General features: G+C 38.5%; 1 protein-coding gene across 1 annotated transcript in view; it reads left to right on the top strand.

The window, feature by feature from the left end:
• Positions 1-12046: 12046 nt before the first annotated feature.
• GPC3 (glypican 3) overlaps positions 12047-12805 on the top strand; it is a 131247-nt gene continuing 130488 nt past the window's right edge. Inside the window, exon 1 of the mRNA XM_053474200.1 lies at positions 12047-12426. Coding sequence (XP_053330175.1) covers positions 12276-12426 — 151 coding nt within the window. The 5' untranslated portion in view covers positions 12047-12275. The remainder of the gene's footprint in view (positions 12427-12805) is intronic.

Genomic DNA, 12805 nt, shown 5'->3' on the forward strand with positions numbered 1-12805 from the left:
CTCATGGCAGTAGCAGATGGATTTGCAGTTGTCTTTTCATTTTAGGGATAATCCTGTTGCTATTAGCACACAGTTTTGTGTGGTTTGAGTGGTGTTTTTTTGGTGATAATATCTCACAAGCATTTTTCACATGTCATCATTATGGTAACTTTAAAATACAAAATTTAATGACCTGCCTATTCCTTAAACAAATACCGTATTTGCTCGATTATAAGACGACCCTGATTATAAGACGACCCCCCAAATCTGAATATTAATTTAGGAAAAAAAGAAAAAGCCTGAATATAAGATGACCCTATAGGAAAAAAGTTTTACCAGTAAATGTTAATTCATGTAAACTATTTTTTTAACAAAAGCTATTATTGAGAAAAATATTTTGGTTTTATTTCCTTCTATTTTCCAACCTGCCCCCCCAGTTATGCACATCTGCCCCAGAAATGCCTTATACCCCCTATATGCCACTGTGCCCCATGTGCCACTCTGCCTCCAGAAATGCCTTATACCCCTATATGTCACTCTGGCATTAAGGGGGTTAAAAGGCATATTATGGGGCAGAGTGGCATATAGGGAGATGTAAGGCATTTCAGGAGGCAGAGTGGCGTATAGAGAGTTAAAAAGGCATTTCTGGAGGCAAAGTGGCATTAAGGGGGTTAAAAGGCATTTCATAGAGCACTCTGCCTCCAGAAATGCCTTTTGCCCCCCATTTAACACTCCCCCGCCCCACTTACCGGTGCTTCTGACTCCCCTGTCATGTAGCCGGGGCAGCGTGTAGATGTCTACGCGATTCGCATAGACAACTTACGCTGCAGCCGGAAGGAGGTGTGGCTAGCAGCGGGGGTTGTCTGCGTCCATCGTGCAGACCTTCCCCGGCTGTCAGAGATCAGAGTTCCCCGCACCGGTGCGGCAGTTGTTTAAAAATACATTGAAGTTATTTAAAAATACAGCGAATTTCTTCTCAGTAGTGGTGAAAGAAACCAATTTTTAGAACCATATGGAACATCTTAATCGGTTTTTTCACTTGCATTACTTCCTACCTGGGCTGAACATATCATTGCAATGCATTCTTCACTGAGGGGTCATAAGAAAAATAGAATACTTTGCATAAATGATACGGCAGTTATAAATAACCTTAGAATTGAGCATTTCATAAAAAGGAAAAAGTGCTGGAATGTGTTATGGCTTTACTCGAGATTTAAGCGTTCCCTTTTAAGCCCTGCTGATTCTCAGTTGAGATTATGAGATAAATGTGATAATTTAAATAGCAATATAAGCTGTCTCTATGAATAAGGCTTAGTCCAGACCTGAGCCTCAGTAATGAAGTTTAGGCACAGCAGAGGTGGATGGTAGGAGTGTTTTGGAGTTCTTCCTGAAAATAGATGTGGAAGGGTTTTTCGATCTGGAGCAGTTTTTAGGCTGGATTGTTATTATTATTATTATTATTTATTTATTATTATTATTATTTTGTGTGTTTTTTTTACTCCTCAGTTGAATGTTCCACCTTAATGGTGCAATGAAAAATAGACAACGAACCACTAGAGTAGTTTGAATGTTTTTGTTTCTACCTCAATTTTTCTAAACATATGATCTCACATAAGTGAAGGAAGCTAGCGTGCTATTAGCTGTGCCATATTTTGGTCCCCACCACCTAATTTTAACTCAAGCTTCCACCTTATGAGAAACTCGTGTGATAGAAAGTAAGGGTGATGAATCATTCTTTCCAATTTGATTCTTTTTCCAAATATGCAGAGATGAACTAACATCGAGTATTAAACTCTAGTTTAATTTAGTTAAGATTTAACCATGGAAATAATGCTCCTATATTTAAATTGGTCTGGAATAAGTAAATGAAAGACGCGTTCTTAGGTAAACATTTTCATTTATGAGGATACTTGTCACTCAGTGAAATAATGCATGAACAAAGCTACTGAAGATAAACTATTACTGAGTGGCATCTGGCATTGTTATCTAATAATAACATGGAATTATCCGGGATGAAAAATGTCCCCAATCTGAAATATGGAGTGACATTATTTTATGGCTTTGCATTTGACAAGAGACTGTTCTTAAACAAAGTTGACATTTTTACTTGATTCTTCTGACTCTTCTTATTCAAAGAAACTGATTATTATGTAAAAGATGGGTCAACACACATCACAGTTGTGATTAGTTGTCATGACTGTGTGGCAAGGCAATGACCTTTGGTCCATCAAGCAACAGATTATTTTTTTCCGAGAAGCCTTGTTCTGAGAGAATGACGTCTTATATCCAGCGATTCGTGACCTCGTGATTGATGTGGAGAGATTTAGGTCAGACTGGGCCACTTCACATTTGTCAAGCATTCTAAATTAGCGTATATCTAAGCCATGATTATGTATGCACACAAACCACAAGTTGATTTATCATGTCCCATTGTTGGGTGTTTATATAGTTTTGTGTGGGTAGATATTCAATGGATAATGCTGGTCCTGAATAATAATGCTTTAAAACTGGGCAGTAGAAATGTATGATAATAAACTTTGAATTATCTGGACTTTACTTTTGGTAAATAAAGGATTTATTCTGAAACAACTATCGCCAGGTACATAGGATGCTATTCATTGGGCATAAGCTGAATTCGTTCTTTGTGTTTTGTGGACTTATTGGTCATTATTATTCTAGAGGTAACCCAATAATCTGAATTTTTATTCCTTTTATGCTTTTGCGTTGCGCACTCCTCTATTTTTGTATATTTTCAGGGACACTGCTTTATTATCTGATCTGCAGTCTGGTATTGTATTAGGAATTAGCAATAACATTTTTCTTTCTAATCTCAGTTCTAATAATTTTAATAGAGCAAAAATGTCAAAGTCTGCTATCATTTAGCTCTTTATTCAGAATAAATATGAATTACATTCAACTGGGATCTGTAAAAGCCTTTTGTTGCAGGATATGGAATGAGTAAGGAGGGTGACAGAGGAGCAGCAGTAGCAGGGCATATGGCCTGTGGGCAGGCTGGAACGGGAACCCGTGGCATAGCTGGGGCGGCTGCTTCTGCAGTGAGGAACATCTAACAGAGAAATTATTACAATATGTCGCTCGACTCCTCCAAGTCTGGTTCAAAATCTAAATCCGGGTCATAGTCGTTAACAACATTGTCGGCAATGACCATATTCTTTTCCACCTGGGCCCAAGATCCACTCCTGCTGCAAGAAAAGATCTTCCCTCTTCTTCCTCACTATCTTCTAGGCCTAAAATACATTTCAGTGGCTGCTCTGGTTAGTGCCAGCAGTGGTAGCACCAGGGGCGCTTGAGGTGGCAGTGGTAGTGGATTTATTCTTTGCTTCGCCATTGAATAGCTTGCAAGGTGGTTGGACCCATCAATCACAACCATAACCATGTTATGAGGAACAACGAGACCACCCACATTTTTTGTCTACTTATACCAATGAGACTTTTGTTTGTATCTACACATGGATGGATTGTAATGGCACCAAAAAGGCTTGTAACGGCAGAGACTAAGTGTGGCAAATGAATGTACGAATCTAACCAAAATGTTGTCACTCTTGCCGTTTGTTTTTATTTGTTTTTATTTGTTTTTGTCAGGGACCTTCTTCAACATCAGAGATTTGTACGAACAGGCAAATCTCGTAAAAAAATGAATTTTCTAGAAATCCGAATGCACAAGTCTACTAATCACCCACCATTTACACTTACCTGCATCCCTTAAGTGCATCACCGATAAGGGGTTCAGCAGACTTTTTTTTTCTTTTAAATCCATTTCAACAAAGCTTTTAAAAACCCAAAGAATCAGCCATGCATCGTTCTATGTGCTGGTGACTTTACCCTTTATGTTTTTAACATTCTTTTGTTCACGGAAATTGGACTCCGAATTTCTCTCTTCGAAAGCATAATGTGCGTTCCGTGCACAATGAAGGACAAATCCCCTTCTCTTCTGCCCTTAACTTGAACCTTTCCTTACTCTTTATTTCTAACATGGCCAATGCATACATTACGCAACTCATAGCTGCCAAAGCTTGCCGTTCGCAGACACAAACACTCGCTTCATATTGTTAAAGTGCCTTAATACCCTCCAATTCAGCTCCTAACAGAGGGCCATGCATCAATTTTACAGAAGCATTTTCATTATTTGTTCTGCAAAGCCATTTATTTGAATGTAAAGGAGTTGCAGCACTTAACACAAATCTATTTAATCAGCATTTTACCCTAGAGAGGAATCAGACAATTTTGCAAATCACCATATTGTTAGGTTTAGTTCATCGGGTTTTTGTGTAATAATGCTGGCCTGCCTTTAGTAAAATACAAATGCCCGCTTGATTATGGTTTCCGCATCTAGGTGTTTTATTTTTTAATTCCTTCCTTATTGTGTATTAAAGTGCACAATACAATCTAATATCAGGGACAGACTGATAAATTCCAGCATCTAATTTGAAGTCTTGTGGAAACGTTCATGGAAGTGATGGACCCAGAAAATAGTTAAATCTTGAAGGTGGTTACATCCAAAGATTGGTGACCGGTTTGGTATAATGGTAGCAGCCTTCCTAATATAGATAAATGATAAAGTCACCTTGAGAATCAAGTTGATTGTAGTCCTAATGCATTTATCAGATGTGTCTTGTTTAAACGGTTTGTGCCCAATAACTTATGGTCCCGTATATTGGGACGAGAGTTCAGTTCTGTGCGGACTCTAGTGGACTGAAATTGTATGATTGAAAGTTGAAATAGCAAGATTTGGTAGAAAAGTTCAAGATCAGCGCTACATGCAAGATGTCAGATATCAGAAGTGGCCAAAAGGAACATCCCGAAACCTGAATGGCAACTTGAATTATCCGTTACCTGCCAAGGGGGTCAATAACATCTTGGATGATTCCCAGGGCACCTATCTTGTTCAATGGTGAGTTCTTTGACGACAGTTACACAGATACGCAGTGTGTGGAAATTAAGGCGCAAGGAATTCCCAGTTGAGTTCAGTTCTTGTGCACCTCCTAGTAGTAGGTTTTTACATAAAAAGAGAACAGGTAATATGACCCAGTACCCTTGCATTTGATTTAGTAAAAACCAAAATTGGATCCAGTAATTTTTGTATGTAATAGAGATTCCCATGTCCATCCCATGTCCCCACCTTACAGAAACAAAAGCAAATCGGTATCTCATTGTGGCAACCCACCAAGACATGCCCTTATAAGCTAATAATCAACTTGCTCCTTTTAGGTCGAGTTCCCTTTTAAGCCATCTAAACATTTATCCTATCAAACTAATAACACCATCCATTGATTGCAGCATTTGGTTCCGTAAATACAAAGTTTAAGGCTCAGCATTGACACTAAATGCCATAATTTTCTCTACAGATAATTACACCATTTTTGTGGTTGCATTTGCAAATATAAATGCTTACTGGGAATTTTACCTGGCTACCAACAATCAACACTTTAATTCAATACAAGGTACAACCAAAAATGCCCAAACTGAGGACAGATCACAAACTCTCTTTTTAGTACTTCAATATGACAAAAGTGATACTTAAACCAAGAAAATAACAGCCACCGATTACCCTGAGACAATAAGGATTACCTCCATATACTACACCTTCTGTTTACAACGGCTCAGTTTGTCACGCTAAGAGCTGAGTTGCTAGTAAACTGAGCACCTTGTGTATTCACTAAAGTCAATTCAGTCCCGCGAGTTGCTCAGGAATTATTTTACCTATGTTTAATGGCAAGTACCTTGATTTTTACTGGTCTCCTACATGGCAACTGCTTTATGAATCTACGTTTTGGTTGAATACTCCTGTTGACTTTAAGGGGTAGTTGTATTAGGGGTCAACATTGGGGGTATGTATATGTATATGTTTTCTCCTGGCTCCTCTTGGTGACTAGCCAAATTGTACCCAAAGAATTACTAGAACTTGGGACACCTTGCATCATAACTAACAAACCTTTATAAATATTTGTTCTGGTTCACCTGCTGAACACAATGTCTGTTATTTTATCGAACATCTTTAGAACGAAGCTTTCTGTGTTATCAGAGGAACTAGCCTTACAAAAAGCTAATATGCAATTAAATAAAACTAAAGATAATTCCTAGAAAAATGAGCATTGAATTCTACATTATGACAGAAATGATACCTAGAAAGCCTGCACTAATTATATGAACAATCAGGATTGCTATCGCTTGCTTTAATGAGCCGGCTAACACCTGCAGCACCTCGCGTAATTAGTCTTTCTGAAAACAGCGTCATCAGCTTACTGAACCCAGACCTGGCTTCTTGCAAGAAACCAAAAACATTATACCATTTCTATTAATATCACAGATTTAAGGGTTCTGAGTCCAGCTCTGTCAGAACACCCATCTAAAATTGACACATGGCATGGTTTTCTTTGGCAATAAATAAAATAAGAATAAATTGGGCTGTGTATAAAACACACACACTGCCATAATTTGGTGCATACAGTGTATGGATTTTACATACTACATAGAAACACGATAAACTATGATTATGATTGAACTATGATTTCAAAATAACAGCTGAACTGGCAGTTTCTTTAATATGAGCCCCTGCTGCCGATATATATTAATATTGTACACTGTTGCCGATATAGAAATATTAGTCCCTGCTGTCAATATATATAAATATTAGCCCCTGCTGCCAATACATTTTATATTGAAAAAAATTGCACCCTAGGCAAGAATTCCTTGGGCCCCGCTCCACTCTCCCTAGCATGCAATCACTCCCTCCACTCCCGCACCACAAAATAGGTATTGATCAAATAAACAACACAACAAACAGCACTTGCATGTATAGATCAACTGAATAAGACAAACTTTATATTTGCAGATATACATAAATAATGTATGGAAACATAGCATAGCAGGTATAGATCAACACATTAACACACAAACCCAACTTTTCATGTATAGATCAATTGAAATTCACATGTGAACTCAGCACTGAAGGCATAGAATCAGGCATACAAATCCTGTATTTTCAGGTATAGAATAATAATGTATGGAAACAGCATTGCGGGTATAGATCAACAGAACACACAAGCCCAGCATTGCAGGTATAGATTAACTAGAAATCACAAGTAAACTCAGCACCGAGGGTATATATCAACTTAAAGTCCCATTGCGGGACTGTCCCGGCAATCCGGGACATATGGTCACCCTATCTGGCATCCATACCACTAACATGGTCACACAAAGTTAAACATCCAAAACTTCCACACTCAAAGGCACATTATAATTACCTAAAATATCTTTGTTTTTTCAACTGTTGCTGTACAAAAGCCATTGTGAACAACATAAAATTAGACATATTTTCCATACAATTAATGAGGAGATTTGTGACTATGTACATAGGATGCTCAGTGGCACCATAGGCACTGGGGACTCTGTAGTCTGATGTATGGATCACTAGCCCACAGGGCTCCCTCAACATTTAAGTTTGCTTTGCATTGCCCCATTGGCTTATGTTATCGTCTTGGAATTATAAGCCATTTAATGATTAACTGACTGAGGTCAATTCCCCAATGATCAAGTCGAGATGAGTTGTGTTACTCAGGTCAATGCGATGGAGCTGGTGGAAAACGAAAAATGTGTCTATCCATCATTATGTGAAGTTGATACTTAGGAGGATTCAAGTTGTTCCAGTACTCCATTAAACCCAAAAGGTCTACCTAACTCAACAACCAACTACTGACTGATTGACCAATAACTCAACCACAATTATTGTTTAACTTGTCAGTAGTTCAGGGCAAATCAGCTGTAGTACAGCTGAACTTGATACCAACTCAGTGGCAACTCAATTCTTTTGTGACGAGATCAGCAACTGCTCCACTTACGTAGTTTCTCCAGCATTGTCCAAAATCATGTTGTTTTATTATGTGCCTGTTATATCCTACACCCATCAACTCCACAAAAATGACTGGTTGAAAACCCAAAAGTGTCTAGATGTAAAACTCCAAGGTCAGTAATGCCCTAATAAAACAGCACAGGTATGTAAAAGCTTTGAGATTTTACTGTTCTGCCTTATATTGTTGTAAAAAGCCCTAACTGAATTTAAAGTTGCTGTTCCACTTAGACAAAACATTAATTTTCCCCTCTTATGTGCTGAGAAAATAAACCTTAGTAGATCTGTCATTTTACTGTATCCTTTAAAGCTTTAACCAGATAAAAAAACAACAACACAACCTTTTAAGAAGCATTATTGGTTTCTATTGCAACAACCTATTATTGCTGGCATTTGTCATATGATAATTAAGTGTCCTTAGAATCAGGACTTTTAACAATACTAGGAACGATGTAATGTAGCATTTAGTTCGAAAAGTTCTACACTTAGCAGAGTAGGTGGAACAGCATTTTGTAAAGCGTCAATGCCATTCAAAAATACACATTTTACATTGACCCTTAACCACTAAAGAGTTTGCTTTTTTACGTAGGAGTGGAATCAAGTTAAGACTTTTAAAGATGAGAGCATAAAGTAACAATGATAGTGAATTAGTATTAATTAAGGAAGTAATACAATCTGTTTCAATAATCCAATATCTCAGATGAAGGAGCGTTTTTTTCCTATCTTTCCTATGTCCAGGAACCCACCTACCCAATATCTCCGCTCATCAGATGACCTCTGACCTCTAGCCCTCATGCGCTCATACAAGAATTGTCCCTTTCCTATGAAATGATGTACCCTGGCTTATCAAACCCTTCCATAGTATGCAGTCCTTCTTAAAAACTCTCCCCTCCACTCACCACTGCCTCACCGCAGCTCTCCCTCTTCTTAACCAGGGGTGGTGCCAGCTGTGACAAGAACAGAGGAGCATGATCCAGGTAGCTGGGCTTCACCTGGAGACTCCGGCTCAAACCAGGTGAGTTCTCAGGTATGACCATACCTTCTTACTCTTACTCTTTTCCAGCAATATCAGTTAGTTTAACAGCGTTCATACTGGGACACAGCTGTGCCCGATCCATCTCAAACAGTCACACTTTCACTTCTTTTAGAGTGTATGATCAGGGCATTCCTAACCTTTTTGATATGAAAAGTCAACATTGCTACATGATGCATTCCTAGATCTGTCCTGTTGCCCTGCATCATACGATGGCAATACTGTATATAATCAACAAATAATAACAGTATTTAATTTGTAGTAAAGTTTCAGTATTTGAATCCCAAGTAGGAAAAAACTGTAAAAAGATTTAGCAAACAAAGAGAAAGACGACCTTTCTCTGCTTATTGTAGGCAAAAACAATAAGTATGATGTGAACGTATAGAAACACTTAATGGTGATATACTCAAAGGAGAACAAGAGTCCGAATAAAAGGTGACATTCATGTAAAATTGTTATCTGAGATGTAGACAACCCTGAGGATCAACGCCTGCATGCCGCTAAGGGAGATCTTTCACAAAAAATGCGAAATGGCTTATTTCACCTTGAAATGACATTGGACGTGACTGTATTAATGGCCGCGGGCTGCGTATTCTGGATGAGTAATTGCAAAGCCTTACCTGACGTTAACCCTTTCACAACTTGCACGCAAACACTCTTTATAGAAGTGATCTGTGTCTGCTTCTGACAGCTGTTATATAGGGCCCTTTCACTGAGAGTGGCCCTTGGGGCACACTGCGTTCCCTCAAGGACAGGAGGCTATTTTGTAGCAATCCACCCAAAACCCATTAGCCAAAAGAATCCTTTTAACGTGGTATAGTATTGATCCACTTGGACCATTTTTCAGAATTCCCATCTATTATGTTGGCCCAATAAAAGGTATCACCTTGGACTAAAGACTCCATCTTTCCTTGAACCCACACGGCTGTATCGAACTTTAACCTTTAAGCTATGTTGTAAGTGCGTATAGGAAGTTAGGTGTCCTGTTATTGAATGACTTACGAGCAATCTACACGCTTTTTGATCATTCTGACATCATACGAACCCTCCAATGAATCACTTATCCTAATGCAAAAGTACAATTTTTATTCTGTCTCCTGTAATGCACCGAAAAGGCATTTTTTTATGGAGAAGGCATTATTCTATGAAACACATTCTTTTATCGTAACTTACTCTGACAGGACGGTTTAAAAGAGCACAGTATTTTTGTCCATTTAATTGCACGTTACATTTATAAAAAAAAACCCAGCATCCGTGAACAGGATAACAGCGTAACTGTCCTATCCATCACGTTTGCCACCTTAAGAATAACCAAGTGAATATTTCAGACAAATATCCGATGTTGCACGTAAGTGATAAACAAGCGGAATATTGTCATGAATCACTGTGCCATCAAAGAAACATAAGTCTATAAACCGTACGGCACATGCATTTTCCGGCTAGCTCGGTGTCCTTGCTTACGAAGGATCGGCCACCTTATATATTTATTCATTCTCTGCAGTGATTTCTGTATTATTTTACACAAATAGTGATAGCATTAACCCTGCCTTAAGGTGGACGCTTCCCCCACACTTTGTTCAGCTGCACCTTTTAGTTGTAGTAGAGTCTCATTCATTAATTCTATTTCCGGGCAAGCAATAATGAAATGGTCTAGTTAATAACATTAGTTAATTTTAGTGGTGGTTGTATATTTGGACATAAGCGCAAGTTCCATAACAGATAACAAGTTTTCTGTTTTGTTTTTTTTTAAATAAAAAAATATTAAATGGTATATTTATTCCGCAGGCAATGTGTTTATTACCGATGGAAGAAACTAGAATATTAGGAGAGGCATCCACAAAAGACTTTCAAGACGTGAAAATTATAACTTAGAACAGATGAAAGAGAAGGTAAACACAGTGTCTACTAGACATCAAAGGAGACGGCCCGTAATGAAACATGTGAGAGGATTGCAGAGTATAGACAGACACAAAGTATTTTCGGGGAGAGATGGAAAGATGCGTGAAATGCCAGGGGGTGAATGGTGCTTTTGGCATTTGACGCAATGAGACCTTGGGATGTGACATGTACTAAAAATGGATTGCAAGATTTTTTTTAAAAAACACGAGGAAGGATGAGGAGTAACATTAAAATGCTGTAAAATATGTATATTAATCATGCCTCCGAGCACTACTGAGATTCGAAGAGCTTTAATTAACCTTGTCAGTCTGCACAGGGACTTCAGGGCTCCTATCGTGGATGTGATTTTTATTACATGGTGAACTGAGACATGTGACTGACGGGCAAGTATGGCCATCTATGTGAAAACACTCTGGGGCGTAATTTATATGGAATCCCATGGGTATATATATATATATATATATATATATATATATATAAATATATATAAACAAAAGTTCTCACCCTCAGAAGCAATAGAAAGGCAGCTGATGTCCCAAGTTAGACATTGGAATACCAAAACATGCAAACCAAAACATGAAGCCTAAATGCAATTTGATGACAATTAGGTAAAAAATGAAGCTAGATATAACCGCTATGAGGCTGAGCTCCTCAACTGAACACTAGTGAAACTTTGTAGCTTGTTTTATAGGTTATGGTGCATTTGGGGCTTGTTCCTTTTTGGGATAGGCATATGGCTCCTGAATTGAAAACAAGACCAGTACAGATAAATGTTTAAGTCTTTAAAACGTGAAAAAAACACAAGATGCACCGAATGTTCCATATCGGCTGTCAAATTCTGTGTTTCTATGATATGGTGCAGTAGACAAAGAAACTCTGTCAACATTACTTACTAAATCGTTAAAATGTGAGCAATATGCTATTATTATGTGTGCTATAACAGTTTAAATGGGTAGAAATACTAAAAATGACATATTCTAGCTAGGTTTATGAAAATCAACGTATTTCTCACCCTAAGCAACTTGCACAAAAAAAAATATTTGTGCACACTACATGTAAAATTACAGATACAGATGGTATGCATAAATAAATCATCATTTCCAAAGAGGGATATTTCTGGTTACTGACAAATATGTATAGCGATCACACAATGGGCACTCGAGATGCTATTTGTAAAATGACCACTAGGTGGCGCATGTCCCGTGCCATAGAAAGCAGTGCGCTCTGTGAGAAGAGCATGCCAGTGCCTGCGCTGCCTTCACCTAGGGCAGGAGTGGGAGCAGCTTCGGTTGCCCTTATTGTGTATGGGACCTGCTGTCAGCTTTCTCTGCTGCACACAAGCTTCCCATGCTGTTAGGACCCCCATCCCTGCAGCCTGGACACTGGGCTATCTTGTGCTCCTTGTATTACAGTCCTGCTCCCTGGGTGGTACCTGGCATGCATTGAGATCTGGAAGTCACATTTGGCTGGGTACCCCTGTAGACACAGACTGACCACATGGCACCCTGGGAGTCCTGCACAGCTGTGCTCCTGATGGCATGGGTGGCTGCATGTGCTGCCAAGGGGCAGCTGAGTTGCAAAGAAGTCCGAGCCAGTTTCTCCTCCCTGCAGCCTGGGGTGAGATGGGTCCCAGAGTCACCTGTGCCAGGTAAGGATTGCCCCTTGGATATAAATCTGGACAAGACCACAGACTTCTACTATACATTATATGTATATGTATTATATGTCATTATATCATGACATTAATATTAGTGACTTGAATCATATTTTGTGATTTCTGAAGAATCTGATCATCACTTTTAATTTATAACCATATATAATCTGGATGACAGTCCTGACTTTACAATCATTCATGACTGTTCGTGTCTGTAAGACCTACAATAAAAGGCGCTCTAGTTATAATGGTACTCACCTGAACCACATTGCCCTGTACATTTTTTATATTGACCCAGTAATATTTGCCGAACATAGTTGATTTGCTACAGATTGGTTTTAAACATTATATTTTATGTTTAAATAATGTCATT

The sequence above is a fragment of the Spea bombifrons genome, chromosome 8 (genome assembly GCF_027358695.1).
Source record: "Spea bombifrons isolate aSpeBom1 chromosome 8, aSpeBom1.2.pri, whole genome shotgun sequence".
Lineage (NCBI taxonomy): Eukaryota > Metazoa > Chordata > Amphibia > Anura > Pelobatidae > Spea > Spea bombifrons.